Genomic DNA, 27,185 nt, shown 5'->3' on the forward strand with positions numbered 1-27,185 from the left:
TCACCAGGCTTTTGTTTCGACGTCGAGATGAAATTTGGAACAAAAAATCATTTATAATTCTTTTTTGAATACATGTTTTCCGTACTAGCCGACATTTTTAGGAAGCACACTCCACCGATTCCCGGAAACTCACGCCGCGCTAAAGGCGACGGAATACAGCGATACTCCACTGGTGACTACTGCCTTGTGACGTCACATCTCAATCAAGATGGAAGCACTGTGTTTCAGCGCAACATGAAATTTTCCGACTTTCAAAACGTTTTAAAGTGCATACCCCAGATGCAGGAAATATAAGTGACTATACTAATGTTTCTTTTTTAGGCTATACTTTCAAATTCAGCAATAAAAAAAAATTAGTGCACTTCCCTATTGCCAGCGTGTAACATACGTATTTAATTTAATGTATCCTAAAACATTGCGGATGAAACAAAATATTAAGGTTCGAACAAAAATTCGCAATATAAAATGTCAATTACTTTTTCCTAACACAGTGCATATCAAATAAAACATTACGCTCGACTGTGTTTGATGAGATATGGTTGAACTTCATGATGAAAAAAATGATATATTTCATTTTCCTCTCCAATATTTTATTGATAACAACTAAGTGTTTTGACGCTTAGCGCCATCATTAGGTCAAATAGAAACAACAAGTCTGGTTGTATTTGACTTGAAGATGACGATAGCCGTCGAAATGCGTTGTTACTATTAATAAACCAGTGGACATTACAATAAGTTTTATCATTTTTTTTCAATATATTACGGTTCGTAGCAAAATTGCACGCATTTTTAAATGGCACGGCAGAAATGTACTAAATATACTGGGGAGATTTATCTCGGCTCTACAGTCGCCACCTTGATTCCAGGTCATGGAAGGATAACTGAGCTGTATACGGATAGATGGGGAAGGATGGAAAGGAAATGTGTATTGTGGTGGCAGCGAGGACGGACGGTGCTAAAACCCGAGTCCGAAATGAGTCTGCACATTGGCTGGTAACGTCCCTCAAAATGGCTCTTTTTGATCCGAACGGACATTTTCCATGGGGTGGACGAGTGGGCGGGGGTTTAGTGACGCCGCGACGAGTATGACGGTGGGGGAACTCGATTGTTATTGGTGGGCGGGTCTCGGAGAGAACGAGAGAGAGACATACACAAGACTCGTGAAAGTTGGAAATGTCTCCACTGCAGTCGGCTTATCGAACAGAATGGAGAGGACGTGACGAAAGGGCAGCGTGCAGCCTGACTGGAGTTTCTCTACGGAAAAATTCGGGAATGGAAATGTTACGGCTAATAAAGAGGAGCCTCCAGTCCGTCTCGTAGAGGCTTGCTCTTTGTTGCAACATGGGGTACATTTTAATCGGTTCATAAAAATGTCAGCAACGCTCAGTGGCGTAGCCAGGGTCCGTACCCCCGAAATATAAAAACATTTTTTTTCCTTCATAAAAGAAAACAAAATATTCAAAAATCATGACTTTATGAAATATTTATTTAATAAATGAAGTTTTTTCGATTATGAAAAGCGCTAAAATTAGTTTAAAACTCATTACTTAGTGCCAAATTTTTCAAAAATTTTCCCTCCTGGTTTTGGGCCCCCACCCGAACAAAATTCCTTGCTACGACACTGGCAACGCTGCTTCGACTGCAGTGCAATAAATTTAGCGTGACTGAAGTCCGTTTCGTAACGGAAAAATTCGAGAATCAAAAGATTAGGGAAAATGGTCTAGCAAAGAGTAAGCTCAACTCCGTCCCGTAGAAGATTTATTTAAATGGCCACATAGGGTAAACTTCAATCGGTTTATAAAAGTGGCAACAGCACTGCAGTTATTGCAGAGCAATTAATTTATACTCGACGTTTCCAGTACTGTGTACTTGCACTCGCGAGGAATACGTTGAAAAGTTAAACCATTGATAAATACTTATCAAATGGCATTGGAGTCTCAAAAGTATTCCAAATTTCTATTCACGGTTAGAATTGATTGAGCACGTCACATACAAAGCTCATCCAATTTTTCCTAAAGCAGCGAGAACCGGAAAAATTCGTGAATTGAAATTTTAGGGCAAGGTGTCTAAAAAAGAGGAGGCTTCCGTAGTAGCTTGGTTTAAACTGTCACATAGTGTGTATTTTAATATGTTTACAAAGTTGTTAGCACCATTGCGGTAGGTGTAATGATAATAATATAAAATAGATCCATCAATTTACGCTCAATTATTATAATAAGTACAGCATTTGCACTCGTGGAGAAATGGTTGAAAAGTTAAAGAAATTGAAAAATATACATGAAAAGGTACTGGAGAGAAAAAATCGCCCGTTTCGTTACGGAAAAATTAGGAAATCGAAAGATTAGGGTAGCGGGTCTATCAAACACGAGGGTTCAGTCCGTCCCGTAGAAGTTTGGTTTGCGTTGTCACCTAGAGTGCACTTCAATCGGTTAGTATAAATTTCAGATTTTTTGAGTATAGAGAAATCAATTTATACTCCATTTATGTTTCTACTACATCATTTACCCTCGCGAGGAATGCGATTAAAATTTAAACTACTGATAAATAAATATCAAATGTAACTGAATTCCCAAGAATCATACAGGTTTAGAATTGATTAAGCGTATAACATCCAGAAGTAATGCTTAGTTTGTTCCTACAACAGATCAAACTACGGAAAAACTCGGGAATTGAAAGGTAAGAGGGATCTAACAAGTCAAGGGAGATACAGTCTGTCCCAAAGAAGCTTGATTTAAGTTGCCACATTGGGATCCGTTTCAATTGATTAATAAAACATTGAGCAGCGTTGCCTTAACTTCAGAGCAATCAATTTATTATTCCCAATATTTCCAATGTAGCATTCACACTCGCGCAGTTTGCCTTGAAAAGTTTGAAAAATTATAAATACATCCTAAAAGGTACTGCAATCCAAAGAATTTTTAAAATTTCACTCCACAATTAGAATAGTATAAACGCGTGACATACAAATTTTATTCAATTTTTACTGAATAAAAGGACCAAACTACGGAAAACTACGGAATTAAAAGATAAAAGCAGGAGACTAACATAGAAGAGGCTCCGGTCCGTCCAATGGAAGCTTGATTTTCGCTGCCGCATGAACCGATTAAAATGCGTCCTGCATTTTAATCGGTTTATATAAATATCAGAATCACTGAGTTGAGCGCAAGGAAATCAATTTATTTTCACTGTATCCAACACCATATTTGCACTCACGAGGACTAGATTGAAAAGTTTTAAAAAAATTTAAGTAGGTACATATCAAAACGCGCTGGATTCACAAGAGTCCTTAAAATTTCAATCCACAATTCGAATTGGTATATCGAAGTGTTAAAAAATACAAAATTTATTCTTTACTTCATGAGAGTGTGAGAGCAAACTACGGAAAAATTAGGATTAGGACCGGGGGACTAACAAATACGAGGCTCTCGTCCTTCCCGTAGATGCTTGATTTAAATGGTCTTACAGAGTACATTTTCATTGGATTTCTAAAAATATCAAAGTTTTGCATTGCGTGTAGAGCAATCAACTTTTACTAATTTTAATTTTAATTCACTTTTTTTTAATTTCGTTCATGCATTCGCAAAATTCCACGCCATTTTAGAAATTTATGCAGTTCTAACCTGCGCAATCCCGTGTCCCGTTTAAAACGGCCTAAAGATAAAAGGCAAAAGTCATCTAATATAACCGGAAAATGGCCGTAATACCTGCAACGAATGAGAACATTGGCGCATCAGATAATTCAGAGGGACGAATTTTTGCTGAAAACTCAACGTCATATATATCTGGAGGAGAATATTGACGAACATCTTCATACTTAAATACTTGGGTTGCCCCTATCACACCTTGAGAATAAGAAAATAAGAAAGAATGCAGGCAAACAGCTTGGCCTACCTTGCGCTGGAGCGTAGACGTTGAGGTAAAGGCAGTCCTCGCTCTGCCTCCGCAGGTGCGGAAGCAATCTCTTCAGCGACTCGAGGCGACCGCGGGGCATCCGGCGAAGGGCCTCGGCCTCTGCGGCCGCCGCCGCCGAAGGGTTCGAGGCCTCCACGGCCCTCAACACGGCGAGGACCTCTTCGGGGAAATGCTGCGGGCACACCGGCGACAGGCGGTCTGCCGGCCGCAGTCCGTCCCAGGGCACGGGCGTCCGCGTGGGACCGAAGCGATTGGAGCGAACGGGAGGAGTGGCGTAAGGGATGCCGAGGAACACGTCGACGGGCTTGCGGTGTCGAGTGCCGCCCTCGGAGTCTTGCGTCGCCGGCGACGTGGACGCCGGGATGGCACCGTGGGGGCCCGAGGCGTGCGACACGAAGCCCTAAGGATAGGCGGGGAAGAACAGGTGAGTTCAAATGCCGAACGGAAAAAAATCCTAAAAATTTCATGTTAAATAGAATGGAAATTCGTCAACATTCGCTAGTTTTGAAAGTATGCCACCTTTGTGCATGAGAAAATTAATGGTTTAAGCTTTAAAATTTGAGGTATAGGGTAATGTTGACAAGGGACGACAATCAACAATATATTATCCAGTCGGCCTGTCTCGCTGGTGGCAGTGTTAAATCCTTGCCTTCCAAACAAGAGGTACGAGTACAAGTCCCACCTGGGTAGATTGTCCCTATCCAGGGCATTGCTGTTCGTGCATGTAGAATTGCTGTAGGGTTAATATACCCCAATGTAAAAGGCCGTTTTATTTAGTATGTAAATAAATTAATTTATCTCGAAATTTTAAAAATAAAAGCATGAATTTTACTAAGGTACTTTTACTTTTATTTTAATTTATCCAGGAGGTGAAATAAGATGGATGGCGCCGCAAATGATAGCTGAAATTATTGGGTGAGTCAGATATGCCAACAGCAGGGGAAGCGATAAAGAGGGTTTTGAAAAGGAAAGGAAAATGGTAAAATATGGACCGTTGGGAAATTGACAGATATAATCCAGGTTGCTGGAAATTATTATACTGCGGGTATTACGGGATGCAATTTTCAGTGAAATGGAGGGAGAATCACAGCAACAAAAATATCCATTGACAATAGAGGGAAAAACATTTAGGTCAGCTGAGATTCAGGTTTGGAAAAATTGAATTTATAGGAAAAATTTCGGATGAGAGAAAATGGGCCAATCAGAATGGCCTCATGGGAGGTGAGATGGTACTGAAATACGCGCTATCACACATTAAAATAGCACAAAATACAGTCCATCAAGAGAGAAGGATGTGTCATCATAAGCTGGGGTTTCAATGGGGACTTCGCTTTCAATTACGGCGCAGCCACCTTGAATGCTCCTAGAAATATTTTTTCTGCGATGAATGATAGTCCACGCTAGTTTAATGCCATCTATTAAGCAAGGCATTTTCCTTGAAGTAGATACCACCGCTAGCACATACCATACCTGAGATAGGAGTCACTTCCCTTTGCCAAATTCTGGTTAAAGCACATTGTAAGCAGGGTATAAGGGCTCATTCGCGTATAGCGGGACCTTTAGTGTTCAACGTATGGTACAAGTGAGGCATGTAGGTACTGGAAAGCGCCTTAGTGATGATTCTGTGTCGACTAAGTCAATGGCTGGTGCTGTCTGTGGGTATGCAGCTACGCTGTGGCCGACCGTGACGCCCAAACGAGGGCGACTCGAGACCAGGTCTTCGCGCCCGGGTTTAATAGTTGGACCAGCAGATCACCACCTCAAACGGATGATGTACGTAAGAATGTACGCAGGCCGAAGCAATCAAAGCATTATGAAAGCTAATGGATTTTTTTTCTCACTACGTTTTTATCCATGAAATACGTAAAACTACACGAATTACATGAAGTTCTATATTTATTCATTTATTCTTTAACGTATAAACGAGTCACATAATCCGAATAAACTAAAAATGGCCAGGCTAAGAAAATGTATGATGTTTTAAAAGTTCTTTAACATGAACTTGGGATTGAGCATTAATTTGTGTATCTTTATTTTGTTTTCCGGAGGATAGAAAGGAGAGGCGGAGAAAAATCAGGCGTTTGCGTTAGCTTGATCTTAACTTAACGCACCATGGCCGAATATTCAACCCAACTGATGGAGTACCTATATTTAAGGTAACATCCAGACAACAATTAAGAAGGGATGAGGCAACCAATAAAAAAATATATGCGTCTCTTTCAAGATTCGAACCTGAGGTCAAGGGGCGTAAACCCAGCACTTCAGCCACCCATTGACCTGATCCCGGTGTAGTTTGTGCTGTTTTGGAATCCAAGGCTTCGATTACTAAGGACTTTGCTTTGCCTTTTTACGGGTTATACCTATTTATTATTCAATAGTATTTTTTGAAAAGTCAGTAATTGCCAGGAAACCTAATTAATTGCTTAGCTTTTCTACAATTTTTTTCTACAATACAATTTCTTTTGTTTTGTAGAAAAGCTAAGCAATTTCCTTTCCAAACATTAAATATGGAATTCTACAAAGTGAAGGCCTCAACAATTGAATTCATCGCTTAAATTGATCTATATAAATTGTATTATTGGATCGATTTACCTGGATGCACTTCCAATGTAAGGAACATTTAGCGGAAATTACTCAATTTTAAAACTTAACATGGAAGAAAAATATTGTATACTTACTTTGAAACTATGTAGTACTTTTTCACATTATCTGCTTTAATACTACCGCTATATATGACGGGCCTTCTAGTTATAAGATCGAACACCCGTTAATTAACTTTTGCAAATAAATTTTTTACTTATATAGCCCCACAAAATTTTACAAGCGAAAATAGTTTCTTATTAAATAAGTTGAAAATCGTTAAGGAAGCATAAAATTAAGGCCTATCATCTTTCTATCTCTTTATAATTCTTTCTAGCCAATGTTAACTGTTTAGTTTGACATTTTTTACAAGTTTATTATATTGCAAGAGAATGAAAGTGGGAAATTGAAAAAAATAGCATGTAATATATTAGCACATGAAACAAGAGACATAAAAGTGATATTTTTGCCAACATTTTCCTCATATGAAGAAAACTGTAATTTCATAAATGATAAAATGCATGAATAATTAATAATTTAACCGCACGTAATACAAACTTTGGCCCTTTGCGGTCAACTACAATATTGATGCGTTGCGTTCCAAATTTAATACGAGTCCCAAAATGTAATTAAAATATTTAATGTGAATTGGTTTTAAATACCAATACAGCTAAAAACCCATCCCAAGAAATGAAGATGGAAAATAAGAGCTTGATAAAAAAAAACCTCATTAAGCGATTTTAAGAAAACAACGCGAATCCGTAAAGTCCTTGACAAAGCTTTAAAGTTTTTGATGAGGTTCTTTCCATTAAAGGAAAGGTAAGGTGGTCGCTAGACGTTCCCAGACAATCTCCCTTAACAAAGGGGAAGTCAAATATAGTATAAAGCACGCAGAAGTGACATTCTAGAGCCCCTGTGTGGGATAAAATTTATCGCCTGCTCCATACACCAGCCTGACGTTTAATTCGACCACGGCTCCCACACCATCGCCGCTGCTAACCTAGCCAATTAAAAAGTTTGGTGGAGACGAACCGCAAGGTGGGCCAGAAGGGAACCGCACAGGGACCTCGGACCTCTTAAATGTGAAGCACGATAGCGCGTCAAACCGTAAAGACCATCGCTAAACAGAGTGGAACAGTTATATCCTGCCTAGTGAACACCTAATAGTTCAATGTTTCGAAAAGGTCGTAATGACAGCACACATTTGTCGATATCGTTACAAACGTTTCATGGAAAGTTTAATTATACTGAGACTCGGTCACGGTGATAACTTTACGGAAGTCACCAGCAAGGAACAAATTGTGCGAAAAAATTGGCAAATGATTTTTTTCCCACTGGATTTTTATAGAAAATTTCAAATTATATTACGTTAGCCTAAAGGTTTTAAGGCCTTTTAATTTTACGAGTAAATTTGAGAATTCCTGTACGATTTTGTTTGATCGTAACGTGGCTGCGCGGTATAGTATTGCTTTTATGCTCGTTTTCATATGGTTGTTGATAATATAAGTCGTACGTCTGTTGGTATTTTGTGACGAGCCTAGGAAATCGCTGATTACTGACTAACGTGTGAGTTCCTCTGGCATGTGACGCTGTTGTCTATTACACATGTCCTGATATAACTTACCAGTTATGATTACAAAATGTAATAAAATATCTTGACTGACTATCAAGTACTTTGCAAGTTGTAACATAATTAAATTCGTATTTATGAACATATTCGGTTTCCTGGCGATCATCTTTGTCCTGATAGTTTAGTTTATCCTTTTACTCTATACTCATTAAAGATTCACCACTAGCCCTTTTATTATCTCCCAAAGAGCGTAAAACTTTTATTCCAATCCACCACACCTATTTTCCTCCCATTAAATGACTGACAAGTAAGGAGAAAAACTTGTTTCGAAGATATTAATTTTTCCCTACCTTTAATTAGCTTTTCAATTTCCCTGTCTTCGGAAATATTCACTTGTGTCAATTAGTCGTTCAAATTAATATTTCCTATATTTTCACAAAATTAGTAACTAGGCTCTAACTTTCACAAGTTGCCAGTTTCGTGAGGTGAAAAACTAAGTTTGAACGCGGCTGGCAATATATCCCATTAAAATCTCTGCAAGAAGATAGGCAACAAAGAAATTTACTTTGCCTTATAGGTACGAAATCAAGAAGTTAAAAACAATTGAGATTAAGATTTCTCTTGCTCGCTCATTTTACTTGGGTCTAGCCAAGGCTCGTAGAACAGTTTTCATCTTTTATTTCTGCGTAAATATTTATAAAGGGCTCAATAGGTAACTAGAGTATTTTTCATTGTTTTGTGCTTTGATTTGAGATATTATTTTATAATTTTTTGACGTAAGTAGCATATTAAGGTTTTAAAATATGTTATTTATACACTGTATTCCTGTCAGTGCATAATAGCATCAAGATGTAATTATATAATAATAATGGTTACTTAAAAATACAGAGAGTATAACTGCTCCTTGACACTGTACATGTAAACCAAACAAATGTAAATAGAATCACAACGGCAAAATTGTAGCCATTTAAAGGTCCTTTTAGCTTCAATTACATGATGCCAATATTTGCAAAATATATTCTCTGGAGACAAAGAGGAAGTTATAGATATGATCTATTTTTTATAATCACTGAATTGTCTTTAAAATCAAAGCTCTTTTTACCAATGTGCAGAAAACCACATGAATGCAATTGCGTTCTGGCCTCTCATAGTTTATTTAATTAAAACAAGCCTAAACACACCAAAAATATTTTTATCACCACCCAAAGTTTATGGATTCGCTCACCTGTAGCCTGCCGTATTTGGTGTTGATGACCCTGGTTCTGATAGTGGTTGGGGGCAGGGAGGGAGGCGGGGGGGCTTCCGCGACCCCGTCCTCCTCGCCGAGGCCCGTGGACTGCGAGGGCAAGGGCAACAGCAGGCAGAAGACGAGTAGGGCCGGGACCAGCGCCCCTGGGGGCCGAGGAAGGCTAGGCCACCCGCACGACCACTGACGCCTCCGCCCGCCACACCGGCAACAGCGAGACGCCACGCGCCCGGAGTAAGACGCCATGATCATACGGCCCATTTGACCGGGTCACGTGGTCACTGAGAGCGATGTAATGGGGTCGCCGACGCCTGGGTAACCAAAAACGGACATGCGTGACGCCTTTAAGTTCGGTGTTTCCCCTATCAACAATGGCTTTTCTTCTGGGAGCACTTCACTGGTTCAACACGAGGAATTTCCTCACGAACTGCACCATTGAAATTCACTTTGTGAATGTAAAGGAAAGGCTAGAATTCCAGAGCGCACGTATTGTCCTTTACTGATCACTTGTATTTTAGTATTCACGAGCGATTTATATACGTGTTTTACAAGAACTTATAAAAAAAACTCAATTGTCTCACAGTTTCAAATAGCTTCTCAAAATAAGAACTGAAATGACAATTTAATCAAATGCACTAATCATTTCAGTACTTAATTCCACAATTTTCGTTCTCGATAACATTCAGCGACATATTTATCCAGTATGTGGGTTCGTCAAAAATCATTCATCGAATAAAAACTGCTATTCATGAACGCCAATATTCACTCATTCAAAAAAATACTTTTAAGTGGCAAAAACTTAACGAAAATGTGTCATTGGTCACTCAAACACATATACTATCCTTTCACGTACATAACTCTTTTAGACTTCATTTAACACACCATCGTTAGTCATTATAAAACGGATATCACGTACTTCCACTAAATTAGAAAATTGTATCGGGTCGTCGTTGGAGGAATAAAAAGAACAACAACGTCGGGCACTTTCTTTCTCTCACTCCTTATTCCTTTATTATCCGAAAAGTTCGAGAGACGGGAAGTATTCTCATTTTCTCGAATAAGCGATCATAACTTTCTGTTTCGCCCCACTTCTCCCTCACTCCCACGGAACCATTCACGCCCAGTCTAGCCTCAAAACCTTCTATACACGCTCCTCCTTCCTTCTTACCCCGTCTCGATCCCAGGAAACCTCCTACCCCGCCTCCTCAAGACCTGGGGAAGTATAAAAAAGCAATTTCGGGAAGATTGCCTTGAATAAAAACTCGCTACGTGGTGAGAAACCCGGAATAGGTGAGACACACCGGTCTTTTGAAGTGCGGGTATTTCTGCACGGAGTCGGAGGGTGGGGTTTGCTGGGTAGTCGGGAGGTTTTGTGCGGTAAGGTTGTGTGTGTGTGTGTTGGAGCAGGGGAAGGAAGAGTTTTTTTTAAGGAGAGGAAGGCCTGTGGGTTAAAAAGGGTGGTCCCTCTCCAAGTGGGTACGATAGTGACTGGCTGGGAGGCAGACACTGTCGTCGTCAGAGCAGCCACCGGAAGAGGTCAGGGGAAGCCAACGTGAGGTCGTGAATGCTAAGTGGGCTCTCCTCCGGAGGTTTTCGTTCGAGGGAGGTAAGATGTATTTTAACCCTGGATGGACTGGGAAAGGGAGTCGCAGTGAGTTGTGTGAGTGTGGCGTTTGATTGAAGCTAGGCACAAGACTACGTGCTGGAGGACTTAATTTCAGCCGCCGGTCCAGTGACTTGTAAAAAAAGAACAACCTGCGGCATGCGGGAAGTTGGGTGAAAAGGAAACGACTTGCGTGAAAAATTCCGGTGACAAAAGGAACGGCCTTGCGTGATGAGTAGAAAGAAACCCACCCCTATTTGCTGAAAGACGCGTCACGTCTCTCCTACTATGTACTAAACCTTGACGACAGAAACCCGAAAGTTTATCCGGCTTTCTAGAGGTTACTCCTTCTAAACCAACCACAATTTTTATCTCCGAGAGTCGGATATGGAGTTCAGCCGAGAAATTACGTACATATCCCCTAAAATCACGTCGTGAACGTGACTTCATGCAACTTCCATTGCACGGGATGACAGTTTAAGAGGTAGAGAAAGAAATCGATATTCAAGTACACACACGGATCAATCACACTGAAATCACAAGCACAGGTATCACCAGTATGTCAGCACCATTTTGTTTTCCCGCGTAGACAGTACTCTTAACCACCGTCAGTACTGATAACAAGAGTTATAGTTTCGTTACTCGTAATAACTTTTTGTGGCCACTTGGGTGCCCAGGAAGTAGTGTTCACTTCTTTGAGGAACACAAAACAAATATGGCTTATGAGTTTTTACATCGAAAAAAGTGGAATCATTCAATCGCTCAAGGTTATAGAAAAGGATCAAACAGGAGGGGACAGTCTATTCAGCTTTGCGTCAGTGGGTTCGATTCGAAGCGAACTCGATTACGAAGATGTGAGGTAGGGGTTTGGAGCAAGTTGAGCTGTCTCGCTGAGAATCTTTCGGTCCTTCGGGTCTGATAGTCGGCCGGTGTTCAACTAGTGGAACACTTTTCCTATTACCGAGGGGCTCGATATCTCCCGAAGACGCACCCCTCACCTCCCGGCGACTTCCACCCCTCGCCCCTGCTGGGAACAGGAGCATCCTAACCACCGCAACGGCGACCACCCTGCCTACCCCAGTTCAAAGACTTCTGGTCACCCCCGGCTCCAGAGCAGTCATCCGCTGAAGTGCGGTAGGTCCTTCGAGCCGTACCTGACTCCATTTTTACTTTTAACCTGTTTCGTCGATTTCGCGAAAAAAATTGAGCCGATTAAAATGAAAACATCACGCGTGAAGATGATTTTTCTTCTTGTTTTCGGGAAGCAAGAAATGGACAGCTCTCCGTCAAGGTGTTTGGGGACATACAGGGTGGTTTTAAGTCTAAGCCGGGTCTCGTAGGGAGGAATAAAGAAAACACTCAGCCTCGATCCAATTTTCTTGATGTTTTTTCCCCCCTTTTTTCCTGGGAGTAACAAAAACAGTCCCAGAGCTTTGGAGCCGAACGCAGGTGCGTCCTTGGAAGTTTTGAAAGCACTGTCCCGCCTGAAGGAGACGTCTCACCCGTGTTGTGTGCCTTTCTTGCTCTCAGTCTTTTGGTATTTTTTCCTCTACGTGAGTGGAACCGTTCGACTCCTACACTCACTTCCGAGCCCCTGGATTTCTTTATTCCAAGATGAAGGGTTGAATCACGGTAGAAGGAGGAGGCGAAGTAGATGAGAACGCCTTGATCTGCGTCATCTCCGCGTTCATTGTTGTCCCTGGGGTCACACTGCCGTGAACAAAGGTCCACTTCGTATGCAGTTACCCTGTAAGAAGAAAACAAAATCATTCATCAATGGCAAGAAGACACTTCTCGTGGATTGAGAATAAATGTGGCTAGGGAAGGAGCATTGCTGCAAGATTAACCGTTTCGTACAAAATTCGGAGAATCATAAATGACATGAAAATGAAATGCTTTTAGGTATGTGCAATAGGTCGTTGTTTCCGCACAAATTTATGAACATTTAGACAAAGAAAAGCTTACGATATGATGGAGGTGTTCGTTAGCCTTAAAATTTGTATTCTTGAACACGGATGCTCAAAAATAGTAAAAATATTAAAGTTGATATATTAATACATAAATGATGGAATACTGATTAGATAATACGACGAACGCGAAAATATGCTTGTCCCTTTTTGCTTTTATACATTATTTAGACACACTGAACAAAAATTGTTCATTAAAAATAGAAGCTAGAGCAACATTAAACAAAAATATCAATATAGCATTTGAATTGTTATACCGGATAAATCGCACTTAATGGTGCACTATACCGGAATACAATTTGTGTAGTTAATATTGAAAAAATATATGTAAAAGACCACATTGTTCAAGTAAATGCCAATTATTTCCACATGGCGACTTTTCTTGGGGCACAGCGAAGTTATTTCCAGTTACAAACAGATTTCCATTTTTCTTCCTTTAGATGATAGTTTTATACATGTGTATCATTTTCCCTGAAATCCGTCATCTGTTGGCAAACTATTTGAAAAATAACTACCTCTAAATATGAAAACTACGTGAGGAACTTAAAAGTAACGCAGGAAAAACGGGTCCACCAAAGCAAAGGAAGTCGGTAAATGCAATAACACTACGCATAACTGGTGACAACCCCATCAACGGTGAGTTAACGAGGCAATGAGACGTCGTCCGTTTAATTTTCCTTCTACATTTGTTTCGAAAGCAACCACGGACACGGCGAAGATATAAGGACCCCATCTCTTCTGAATACCCAAGGGACGATCCCAGTTTGGCGTGACAAACGGCAACTTTTAGTGGCCGCAGACACACAAACCCAGGGGCGGCCCACCCGGCTTGGACTAATTAGAAGTTTTGTGAACGGTGAGGACGGAGGGAGGGATGAGAGAAATCACGCGGGGGTATAAGAGGGAGGAGAGTTTGAGGAATTTCCACATTTGAGGCTAGAGAAGGGACTTTTGTTGCTACAAAGCAAAACGCGACCTGGGAGAGAGAGAGGAGGAGACTCAGTCGAAACTGCCCTGAAATTACTCCTATAGAAGAAGGATGGAAGTGCTGCTAAACAGTTCGCCATTTAAATCGTTCAAAGTGGTTTAACCAGCCGTGCCAACTACGTCGTGGCTACATGTCTACCTCCTTCCAATTCTTCTCTCGCTCTGTTTTGCTCCCGGGAGATTTCAAACCTGAGCATGGATTCGCCCGACCCCCCGAACACAGATACCGCTCTCCTACAAAGTTGGGGACACAATTCTCATTCGATTGCGAGAGTAGCTGGAGTTGGGTTCAGGGAAGGGCAAAGTTCAGAGACAGGCAAAACAACTATAAACGTAAATTTATTAAGGTATTTTACATAAAAATACATTTATTACCTAAAAATAAAACGTGTAGAATTGCACCACGTGATGCCAAGTGTAATTTTTTTTACCTCGGACAGAATCATTAACAATACGGAAGATATTATATAATTCCTCTTCCTCATTTATTATAAGACACGGTCTCAGGCATTACTTTGTGCAATTGCTTCATTATAGGATAAAATAACTTTATTTTTATTCCACACTTTATTTTAAATACCACGACCCGGGGTTCAGCATCTGATGCTCTCATCAGGTGCAAGCATTAAATGCTGAATCCCGGGTCGTGCTATGTAAAATAAAGTGTGGAATAAAAACAAAGTATTTTTTTTATTCTATAATTCCTCATTGATCGTGTCACATTCTTTTGCAACATCTTATCTTCCGTAATGTCCATATTTATTGTTCGGGATAGTATATTTACCCGGGGTGTGCGAATTTGGCATGATCACCTCAAGGTCAGTCCACGTCAAGTCCTCAATCTAAGTGGTGAGAGTTAAAGCTATCTAGAACAACTAAGCATTTATTTTATTATTTATTATAATATTCTACCGTTTAAGGTAGGTTTCCATGGAGTATTCGAGAAGCGATCTGGTAGCCTCCCTTTCCTTTCAGCACTGCCTTCTTTAATTCACTGTAAGGCCTACTCTCTTTCAATCTATCTAAAAATCCTATTCTTTTCCTTCCCCTCCCTCGTTTCCCTAACATTCTACCCTACAAAACCATTTTCAGCATCCCCTCACCACTAAGCACTAACTCCATCCATACCTTCTGTCTCCTGCGTATCTTATCTAAAAGCTGCCTCTCCTCGCCAACCATATCCAGCACTTCGTCGTTCCTTTTCCTCTCCGTCCATTTCACCCTCTCCATTCTTCTCCATACCACATCTCGAATGCCTCCAATCTTCTCTCGTCTTCTTTCCTCAGTGTCCACGTTTCCGCACCGTAGAGAGCTACACTCCAAATCAAACTCTTCACCAGCCTTTTCTTTAAACTCTTACACAACGATCCTCTCAGAAGCTCCTTCCTGTTCATGAACGCCTCCTTCGCTAATGCTATTCTCTTCCTGCAGTATCCGTTTTCGAGTTATGAAATTCTTCCCTTACTTTGAAGCTATGAAATAAAACCCGAGATATATCCGCCATCAGAGTCCACCACCGTTCCCGACACATAACATTTTTAGGAGTTTCCAATGGAACAATCAGTTAAAGTCAACGAATTGGATGTAGCTTATCAACATCTAGGTGAAAACAAAAACTGCTCTTGGGATACTGAAAGGCCCAATGGTACGAATGAGATCATTGAGTCGTGTAAGAAAGGAGGAGGAGCCACGAAATCCTTGAAACGTAAGATCGCTCGGTCAAAACATTTCGGATGGACCCGTTCTTACAGCGACCATTCTCCGATCTTGCATCCACCTCTTTACATTCCACCTTTTCTTCCCTCCCTCTCTTGTCTTTCTTGAATGATTAATGACTTACTCATAGGGAACAATAGCTCTTCGTGGCTTGGGGGTAAAAGCTTTTTTTTCCCTCACTTCGCCTCCAATCTTTATCGCTCACCTATCTCCTCCCTTCTACTAAAAGTGCATGAATGGTGTTTTCGGGCACAATCAATGAGTGGAAGTTTTTAAAGAAAGAGGAGGAGGCCTTCGAGCCTATTCAACCAGTTTTCAGCCACAGCGTGTTTCTCGCGGGGCTTTGGCTTTTTTGTTCTCATGAGAGGGGAGCAATATTGAGCTTCTCTAATGACAAAAAAGAGATGAGCATCCTATGGAATCCAAAATAGCGCAAGCGCTGGTTACGCAATCTCAATGAGTTGGGAAAATATGGGTGACGTAAAACCTTTTCGTGCATGAACAAGACGGAGAAAATCAATAACTCTAAAAGAAAACAAATAGGCATCTGGAGTTGAATTCAGAGAAGTTTTATTACTATCTCTCAAACGACTGGGAATGTGGGGGCTACGAATAACTTGTGAAAAGGGAATTTATAAAGGGGTATTAAATCAGTCATATCCCAATGAATTAGGTAAATGCCCAAATGAGACAATCCATAATGTTTTCAGCTTGAATCTAAGCATAATAAAACTTACACAATGCATAGATAACAATAACTTCAAATGAAACCTTGCATCCGCAGATATAAGAGCAGAAAAGATAATTTTTCCCCGCACTACCGCGATAAGGTACCAAGGTCACCTGATTACTAACCACATCACTGAATGAATAAGTTAACGACCATATTTTAGGCGTTTTTATGAGAAGTGAAAATGATTAGGAAAGAAATATCAAGGCACTTTCACGTAGTTTAAAGTTGCCACCATTCCAATGATCATCAAAACGTAATAGGAATATAAAAAAAATTGAAAACAAATTTTTTTACAGTTAACGTGGCAAAAACACTTTGATAATTTTATGACATAGAAATGAGCCTAGTTTTAACTAAAATATCAAATAGCGACTTTGAAACAGTCATAAATACAAAATAATTGATGACTGTTTCATCAGCAATAAAATTTTATTATCTCAGGGCATCGTTCGAAAACTAAGAATTACGGGCTCTAATGAATCGATTGCCGAGCAAAACGTTTAGCTTGAGCGCCATTAGATATTTAATTACACTATTTTCCGAGCACATATTTCCGCCTTCCACCAAAATATCTACATGTTGCACGTGTCCGCGTGTTAAACCACTCCTTACATCACTGAAATCCATGATTTTAATGACCGTATAATTTTCGTTATTTTCGCATTGATTCATCTTTGCCTATTATCGCGCGCCTTACAAATACCATTAAAGGAAATGATCTCCTAATTCAGTCATGACCTGACAACGCTATTATGCAGGTAGGTGAAAATTTTGTCCCCAAAAATGAATCAACGCGGTCAAATCCCAAATTAAGCGAATAAAAATAAATCTATTAACTATCGACCTTGACATTAACCAAAATATTGTGAAAAATCGAGTTCTGATCAGTGATACTGATAGCTCTATTCGACAGAGACGTTTAAATAAGAATATTTGCAATAAATCTGCATGGAAAGCGTAAGCATAATTACGGGCATCTCATCGGTGCGAATATAATGGAATTCTCTTCGAACTTCGCTTATATTGGTAGTCCTAAGCGTAGGATATATAATGGGACTTGCAGTCTACATGCAACTTTCCTATACATAGGTAGTTATTTTCTAATGCTTTACTTAGATTTCAAGAGGGGTATTTTAACGAGGCCACCAAAAATAGGTTAGAGGAGTACGGAAGACCATGAAAGTAAGTAAGCGTAATATTTCGATATAATTTCACCTAATCATTTAATTCATTGGCCTTAATTTTAACTCCTCGGAAGTATTTATTGAGATCTAAGTGAGTACAATGAAACCAAATGCGCAGTAAAAAAACTTTCTGTGGAACGTCATTTGATCATATTATTTCCAAATGATATAGCATGGTTCCACAAATAGAATCTTATGAATGTTTTACTTAAATAAGCGTAAAAATGTTCGTGAAAACGTGTGCAATAACATGAACATTAGGTAAAATAAGGTCAAAAGGAATATAAGGATAAGAATGGGGGAGAGTCGCCTACGTGAAGATTGGAAGAAAGAGCGGCGCAGGTCGAATGCCCAAGACACTGATAGTGGAATCAACCGAAGGATTAAAGGTTTATACGGCTTTTAACGCAGCGTAATCGCCTCCGTAATGAAAACACGGCCGGAACGATCGAGATTGCAATGGTTGGAATGTTTATTGGAACGAATGACGTTCCTCTGGATTTAATGCTGTTTGTACAGGATTTCTGTCCATTTTATGGGGTTATCCTGCAGCCCCATGGTATTTACGACAGAGAAGAGAGGAATGTGGTAGTTTCCGAGAACCGTTAAAAATGAAAGAAAGGCAAGCAAAAAGATTTGTGATCGAACGGATACGAAGATCCAGTGATTAGCGGAGTCTCCCTCACATAATACATGGTAGGATTGTCTAGAAGGGGTATTAACGGCTATCCATATTGAACCGTGCAGGAAACCTTTCACAACTTCAATCTAATAAATTTATTGATGCGCAAGAAGCGAAAAAAGCAGTACATGAACTGAAAATTGAAATGAGTAGTGAGCATACAAAACAAAGTACGGTCCAAAAACAAATAATAAGAGCTGTAATTTTCTTCGAAATAGAAAGAGCCATATTGAATTAATATAAAATCAAACAAAACAACAGACATTTCGGCAAACTATCTTCATGCAAGTGTTTTGCATTTATGACGAACTGTACTTTAAATGATATGCTGAGTGGTGCAAAGTGAAATATAAGCAGATTTTAAAATCAACTGTCACAAAATTAAATTCAACTCTTCACTTGCTGAGTATAAAATCAAAACAGATGATAGTACCACAGCAAAAATAACATAACAGTTTCGATTAACAAATTCTTGGGCTTGAGAAAAATGTATAAAAATACTGTAAAAGGTAAAATATATTATTGTATCACTACAGTTGACAAAATGCATTTAAATGAAAGGACATGGCATTGTTCGCCCTAACAGACCAATAAAATAGCTTTCTGTAATATCTTCCATCAAATCTACTCCCGCAGAGTTCATACTTGACCTCGCAAGGAACAATGTCCACAAATATATGAGTTAAAAGATGTGGCTAATGGTGATGTATGCTCTGAAAAACTAGTTTGACCTGTATGAATGGATTCCTTACGTCCTTATTTCTGCTAGGAACATATTACGTGTTCACATTAGCTACGTACGCCGTTCCACTACTACTGGTGTGATTGTTTCTCAGTTTTTTAGACAAAAGAAACGGAGGAAAGCAGTAGCATTGTTTACACTCCAGGAATGATGTTTCACTAAATTATAAATGGCATAAACTTACGGTAAAAACTCGATAGAGTTGCACTGCATGACCAAATAATGCTGAAAAAGAAGCCTTTTTCTTCAACAAATTATTAAAAATATCTCCAAGAAACTCCAATATCGCAAGATTTTGGCGCAGTGTGGACGTAAGTTGACCCATATATATGCTAGCTCTTCGCTATTTCCATAAAGACCTAGGAAGTAGCTAGTTCAAACATGTATGAAATTAGACAGCCGTCGCCGCTTAAGAAATGCAAGGAATAACCACAACTGAGTCACAAATGGAATAGCTAACCATGATTGGTCGAAGGACACCGACGCGGAATCAATCTGTGATATTTGTAGCAGGAATTAAGCGTTTATCTCATGCTGAAGCGGCCTATATTATCAAGAGGGAACAAGGCATAATTGGAAACATCCCAGACTTCCTGCAGCTGTTCGCAAGATCTCGTGAAGATTGGCAGTCAAACTCGTTCACCCGAGATCAAACAATATGCCACGGGACAAATCATCTAATTTGCTATAAGTTTGAATCCCTGACATCGCCATGGTTTAGCTTTGATAAGCCCCGAAGCAGATGACGAGGGGAATAATTATCTACCACGCGCTTTGCACACGATAGCATAGCAGCTGCCAATCTTCCCAGGAGAACCAGAGATCCAAAAGCATAATCATTCCCATTCATTCCTCGTCAATCGCAATCAATTACTGCTGCTAAAATTCCGTCACTCCAATGGCCCAATACGAACTTGCAACCAAAACTTCCAGCAATGAACGCAGCATTCAACTCAAGTCATTCATTTTCTACCTTTTACGCTTAACAAATTGCGTTTCATTCACCGTCTATCAGTTCTACTGCTCGTGTCAGCATAAAAGATCCTCAAGTGTCTAGCGATCTCAATTTCCCAGTTAGAATATTAATAAATAAGTCAAATTCAACTATAACCGAGGGGACTTACGTATTTTCTGAATTAAGAAGTAAATAATTTTACTGTCCCAAAATATTAAGCTTAGAAAAGGCTTTAATTAGAGAAAAGTCACCTTTCCATGAATGGGTAAAATAGTGGGCATTGATAACAGGTTAGGCTGCCAGCCATACTTAAACACTATGTACTTACATAATCTGTTTAGAAAATAATATTAAAAATATATAAGGAAGTTTCGAAGATTGTCGCGGCGTTGATCAGATGCATTCTGCATTTTCTTCGGGGTTTCACCTTGCTCGTTGGCTTTTGTTGACCACACTTTCGTTGACATTCGTCTTCAGGTCGAAGGAATTATTATTATTCTTAGAAATATTCTACCGATTAAGGCAAGTTTCCATCGTATGCTTACGAAGCATTGTGGGAGCCTCTTCTTTATTCAAGCACTTCTCTCTTAAATTCACGATTAGACGCACTCCCTTTCATTCTATCTAAAAAATCTTATTAATTTCCTTCCTCTCCCTCGTTTACCTAAAATTCTACCGTTTAACACTGTTTTCAACATTCCCATCCCCGCTAAGTACTCGCTCCATCCATACCATTTGTCTCCTACGTATCTCATGTAAAAGCTGCCTCACCTCACACACCATGTCCAACATTTCGTCGTTTCTCCTCCGGCGTAACCTTCTCCATTCTTCTACACGCCCACATCTCCAAGGGCTCGAGTGCTTTCTCGTCCTCATTCTTATGAGTCCACGTTGCAGCGCTACTATCTAAAAGCGCTACACTCCTAATTAGACGAATCACTAATCTTTTTTTTTAACTCTTACATAGCGATCCTCTCATAAGTTCCAAAGTCGGAGGAATAAAATTTAAAAATAGGTAACCCAAGAATTTAGTCACTATGCTGCACTATTTTCAAATGTTTCAACTGGGTATTTCATAAAAAGTGCATGGTGAGTTTGCTTAAATACATCTCATGGTATGAGGCTATGTTTTGATCCGCAATCGAGGCTGGGAATTGGGTATGAGCTTAAGATTCACCCACCCGCTGCATTATCCGGTGCAGAAAGACTAAATCTATGAGCTGAATAAATAAAAAGGAAAGCTGCGTGATTCGTCAAAATATACTGCGGGCGTACAGACAGCGTTACCCTGTTGTTAAGCAAATTAGGCTGGGTGCCGCTAGAAACTTGGAGGCTGCGCGCAAGGCTTGAACAAATGAATTTCAAGAGCGACACGGAGAACATCATCTTAGATCCCCACTATATTTACAGGTCAAACAGAAGCGATATATTAGGAGATACATTGCGTCAAACGGATAGATTTGGGAATTTTTCCCCCGAATAATAAAGGGCTTCAATAAATGCTACTCGTAATTTTGTTGCGCGTTTTCTTTTTACAAATAAACAGATGGTGCCCTAACAACCCCTGCCACACGCCTTAATAGGCGGCTTGCGTGGTAGCATGTAGATACGGATTTAGATTATAAGAGGCCATATTTTGCACCGAAATCGATGGAGGCAATTGGGTATGAACTTAAGATTCTCCCACCTCCTACATGAGCTACACATATTTGTATTCAACGCCTCACACGCCCGAGGAAGATGCCTCTTTCGAAAACCACTTCCGCTACGTTCACCGAACCCCTTCTATACCCACATTCCGTCCTAGCCAAGGTCTTCTTTTCGAACGCCATCCCCCTGACACCCTCACCAGGGTCCTAACGCATCCCTTCGGCTTTACCCTGAGGCGGGCGTGCACCCTTTTCCTTCCTCTATCCTGGCCTTCCACCCCGACCCTTTTCATCTCCTCAATAGCTAAGGAGATGCTCCCTTTCCATGGAAGGCACGATTACCCCAGGGGTTCCTATCGCCATCCATATCCTAAGGGTCAAAGACGACCCACTTCCAGCCACTTCACGACTGATACTCTCACCGTTTAGTACCCGCGTAGCCCTTAAACCCGGTTCCACGCTTTGCATCCAAATGCCGCATTTCGGTCATGTCCGAGTTGATAATCCCGCAATGTTAACCTCATCTCATGATGACCCGACACGGTTACTCACAAATGGATGAGTCCACGCACTCTTTAAGAAGATGATGATTATTTTTGTGGCAAAGCACTCGCTTTTGTCATTTTGGGCGAAAAATTTGTGACGAAAGTCCGTTACAAGGATTAGCGAAAGAACGATTCTGTGCATTTCCTTAAAGATCATTGAAATCAGGAATGTGAACTTTTTAATGAACAATAATGTAATACCTAGGTATGTAGATTAAAAAGAACATAGAAGTTGATGCAAATATGTCAAACGAAGTCATGTATCTGGAGCGATAACTTCAAAGCCATCGCGGAGAAGAAATATTCAATATATTTGGTAGAGCCCCGAAGAAACCAAGATTCGTTAATAGTGTCATAGGAAAGTTTTCGGATGAGTAAGAGAATAAGAAATGCAATGTCACACTTTCCCGGGTGAAACTCAAATATTCAGCATGTATATTGAATCCGACACCTTAGTAATTAATCCGTGAACGAAAGGAACTACAAACAGAAATCTGCACAAAATAAAAAAGTTGCAACAAGAGAAGGGAAAGCAGTGCACAGTTTTTATATGAATTACATTGGAAGTTTTAGGATTAAGATAGGTGGTTCTATCGTTACATATGAAGGCTAGTTTTTTGGCTTCTTGGTTAGTTAACTGTTACTTAACCACTGCTCTTTTACATAGAGCGACCCAGCTTAAAAACGTCTCCTAAATACGTCATTGCATACGTCATAGTCATATCGATACCTCAACTGCACAAACGCTCAACAATCGCCCACCGATTGAAATCCGCACATCCAGTACTTCTACTAGGGCTAATATATTAGTGAATCTGATTTGGTGGGCGATTGTTGAGCTTTTGTGCAGTGGAGGTAACGCTAAGTCCATTTCAAAACTAATCTATTCCTCCGTTAGGTATCGTAACTAAGTTACAATGATAAGAAAAAGACATAATAATTCACTTCTGATGATGCTTATCGCTCACGAACACCCGGGTTGCTTTATGTATGAAAGTAGTGGTATAAGATAGAGTTAAATAACCAAGAAACATTATACTGGAATGCCACACAGTAAAGAATAAGATAGAGAATTTTGCTGTTTTTGGACATGATGTAGTGGGTATTTATCAATAGTAAGTGGACAAATTCTGATGAGCCTTTTCTTTTGTTTTAATCGTAGATTTTCAAAATGGGGAATTTAGTATGCATGCGAATACTAGTAAAGACCGGGATAGGATAGCTAAAATAAACGAATTTGAAATTTCGTATCCATGCTGACGATAAAGTTAAAAATGTGCCAACCACTCACAATAAAAAATACTGTAAATAACAACTTATTGTGTAGAGAGAATAAGAACGGGTGCGAAGCCATCTTAATCATGAAAGAAATTCGCCGTGAAAAACCGAAAGGCTTTGCGCTCACGTAATTCTGTAACTCGGAATCATAGACGTTTACTTGGGGACCCGACGCCCTGTTTCCCCGGTATGAGAAAAATTTGAGGTCTACAAGCTCTCTTGCACACGGCGCAAGTAACTATCCTTCTGAAAACCCCTGTATTTACGTAAAAGTTTCATAGTTGATGTGCCTGATGCTTTGATATGGGTCTACCCAGAAAACCCACTTAATTACCCGACTGACATCCAAGAAGAGTTTGACGCATAGCTTCTTCTAAATTTGGGGTCTAAATAATCCCTCTACTCTTTATATCGGTTTAGCGGGAATTGATGTGTCACCTTAACGCGCCAATTTAGTTCAGGCAACCCGCATGCTACCTAAGATCCCACAAAACCAATTTCTGACACCTCATTGATCCTTATGATATAATATATAAACGCTACCGCTCACAATAAGTTACAAATAATATTTTCAGGGTGAATTTCAACCACGCTGTATACGCGTAGTACCTACCATGAAACTTATCATACAGCTTAACCAGCAGAAAGAGGAGTTCAGTCTCGCGTAGCGGTGACTGAGACCCCGGGTGGTCAGCCTTCTAGGGCCAACTGAATTCAGGCCACTGCTGTTTTCTAGAGTGTCACATCGGCTGAGGGAGGAAAAGATGGGCTTCGAGAGACGGCGAAAGATATATATGCATATTTCAAATAAGAAGGATAAAGGGGGTATGGATGGAACGGGAGGAAAATGCCTTTAGGGGAGGCAGCTCTAAAAGGATGTGAGGGAGACGATGAATGGCGAGGGTTGGGCATTCATCTGGACCAGGACAAGAGTAGAGGGGAAGGCATTCAAGAGGATGCACCACTCCCGCTGGGCCGGCCGTGTTATTTCCTCATTTCCCTGACGTGCATATCAAAAGCTTAAAATTTACGATATCATCTTGAAATTTTCCGTGTACCATATCAGACTCCTGTCAAAAATCCTGGTGACGCTAGTATGGAGATTTTACCCCGGCATTTTTTACTATTTTTATTTTTGCGGGAGGGATGTAAAAAATGGAAAAATTGAAGGAAATTTCCTTCAAGGAAGGCCAAGGGATAATAGTTAGGGGAAAAAAAGAAGAAAACAAAATGGAGTAACATCAAGGACTAAAGGAACTAGGTAGAGAAAGAGCTGTAGACGCAAAAACTGGAATTGAAGTACTATTACGCGAAAAACCCACAGAGAAAATATCATTTGCCTTGACCAAGATAAGAATCTAGATCCCCCGATTTCCGGTGGAGTGCTTTAGCTAGTTAAGCAACCTAGGCGCCATTCCTCCCTGTGGTTATTTATGGACACAACCGGAAAAGCATCAAGTCAAGGGGAATGATTTCTTTCTCTGTGGATTTTCGCACAATTTGTGCATTGCGGTTGACTCCCGTACAAGTTATCACCGTGGTTAGTCGCAGTATACTTAAAACTAATTGAAGTACTATGAATGGATTTAAATTTATTCACTCAGTGATCTAATCTTGAGGTTTAAGGGTTGATGACGATATTTTAGGAACTGTGTAAAAGGAAGTATGATCACAGATGCTCTAATATTGTATGTTCCACACATTTCTCAGTAGTCTGACCCAGATTTCGACATCGTCAACACTAAATCATTTGGGAACATCGTGCAGAGTGTCGCAAACTGGGTGAGATCATTATGAACTTTGTGGGATAAACAATAATAGTGTACATTTGACTATGAACCCTGGGTTTTTTTCTGATCAGGTAAAGGGAGAGCTCACCCCGTTTAAGCAAAAGATATATTATAACTTTCAAACGTTGAGGATGAATGGGCCAGTTTCTTTCCCAAAGCCACCTCGCACTAATAGGATATTGATTTCTGGTTTTCCGAAGGCTCCATTCTGAATTTCTATCCTGAAAGGCTTCGGACTACTTCGAACAAAAATATTTAAAAAACCAAGGATGTTAGTGATACAATTTGCTGATTCAAATTCGAACCTTCCTTAGATTAAAAGAATGTAACTTGAGGAGTCACACTTAACCGCTAGAATCTGATTCTAATTTGGAAACCAAGAACGTCCTATACTTATGGTAATAATGAAATAGATAATCTTATTGATTTTTCAAAAATGACATAAGCGGTATGTGAACAACTTTCCCTGTTCAATAAAGTTAAACAAAAATAAAAACACAGCCACATCAAAACGTATATAATGAAAAATTTTCAACGAATAAAAATGTATAAAAACGAGAATTTATAAACAAAATTTATATTTTATAAACAAATTCCATAAAATGTCGAGCTTGCATTCAATGAAAATGGATGAAAATAGTTCTTCTGCGAGGCAATGCTGCCAATAAAAGAAACGAACTTTCCTATCTTATACATCAACAATCAAAAACACACAAAAAAAGAAAGTCTAATCAACGACTGTTGCCAATCAGAAGGGACATTATAGAAGAAAACTGGCCGATCTATGAAAGATAAATGCTCCAACCATACTATTACTGGGTACTCTCAATTAGTCCCTTCTTCAAGAAGTTATCCTTACGTTTGAACTACTGCAGACCTCGAAGATTAAGACGAACTAAAAATTGTTAATTTTCCGGTTGGAGGAGAAAGAAATTATAAAACCTTAGACGATCAAACCAAAAGATTATTCCTTATCCGACGAGAACCAAATTAGTCCCGGCGAATGGAAGAGATTTTGGGAGATAATAGGGTTTCAATTTACTTTCCAAGCGGTTAGGGAGAGGCGGGGGAGGACAGGTAAACGAGATTCGTTGCCAAACCACGTCGAATTCGTGACCGAATATATGATAAAAAAAAGGAATTCTACTCTAAAAAAATGTCGGAGGAGGAGAATATTTACCTACCCCGTCTCAGAAACCGCGGAATTGGAAAAGATATTAAGCCTCTACCTACCGCACCAGCATGAACAAAAGTTTTAATTGAGAAAGTGAGCGAAAGTATCCAAAAGGGAGATGGAGAAGAGAAATAAGCCTTGGAAAGGAGCGTGCACAGTAGACTGCCGTAGACTACCATTCCGCAGCTCCGTGGGGCATACCGCTGGGTAAAACTTTCGCTCGCCTTTTCTCGCGTGCGAGGAGGGCCAAGAGGATACGGCCCACACGCCGGGGATGGAGCGAGGTAGGAATTCGGGGCACGCAATGTGGAACATCATAGAGGACCGTGAGCGACTGGAGAGAATCTTTCATATATCGGGGAAAGAGTCAAGAAGGTGGGCGTGGTGTGTTTTACATTGGTGTTTGCTATGGGATGAGATTTCCCACCGTGCACCACGCGACGAAGTTAGCTGCTACCATACATACTATTTGAAGCAAATTAGAATAGAAGAATTAACTCTGCTAAGTGTGTTAAATAGGGCTCCTTGACTTCTGCATAATAGAATAGTCCATATTTATTTAATTTCTGAAGTTTTGTAATTTCGTATTATAGCTAAAACACCATCCAAGTTCGTTGAATATCGTGCATAAAACCACGAATACTAGCATTATTTTCAAAATGCTAAACATATGAGAGTCAAGTAGGTGGGCGTGGTGTGTTTCACATGGATGTTTACCAAGGGATGATATTTCTTACCGTGTATCATGGGACGAAGCTCTCTGCTACCTACTGGGCCATTTAAAAAAAATTGTAGAAACTCTACTGAATGAGTTGAGAAGGGCTCCTTGACTTCTGCGAATACGAATTTTCCCCATGTCATTATTTGCTAAA

General features: G+C 40.0%; 1 protein-coding gene across 1 annotated transcript in view; it reads right to left on the minus strand.

The window, feature by feature from the left end:
• Positions 1-12,654, minus strand: part of LOC124160998 (neuroligin-2-like) — a 484,800-nt gene extending 472,146 nt beyond the window's left edge. Inside the window, exons 1-2 of the mRNA XM_046537135.1 lie at positions 9,288-12,654; positions 3,892-4,312 (exon numbers count right to left, since the gene is read on the minus strand). Coding sequence (XP_046393091.1) covers positions 3,892-4,312; positions 9,288-9,569 — 703 coding nt within the window. The 5' untranslated portion in view covers positions 9,570-12,654. The remainder of the gene's footprint in view (positions 1-3,891; positions 4,313-9,287) is intronic.
• Between the last annotated feature and the right edge of the window lie 14,531 nt (positions 12,655-27,185).

This window comes from Ischnura elegans, chromosome 6, assembly GCF_921293095.1.
Source record: "Ischnura elegans chromosome 6, ioIscEleg1.1, whole genome shotgun sequence".
Taxonomy (NCBI): domain Eukaryota; kingdom Metazoa; phylum Arthropoda; class Insecta; order Odonata; family Coenagrionidae; genus Ischnura; species Ischnura elegans.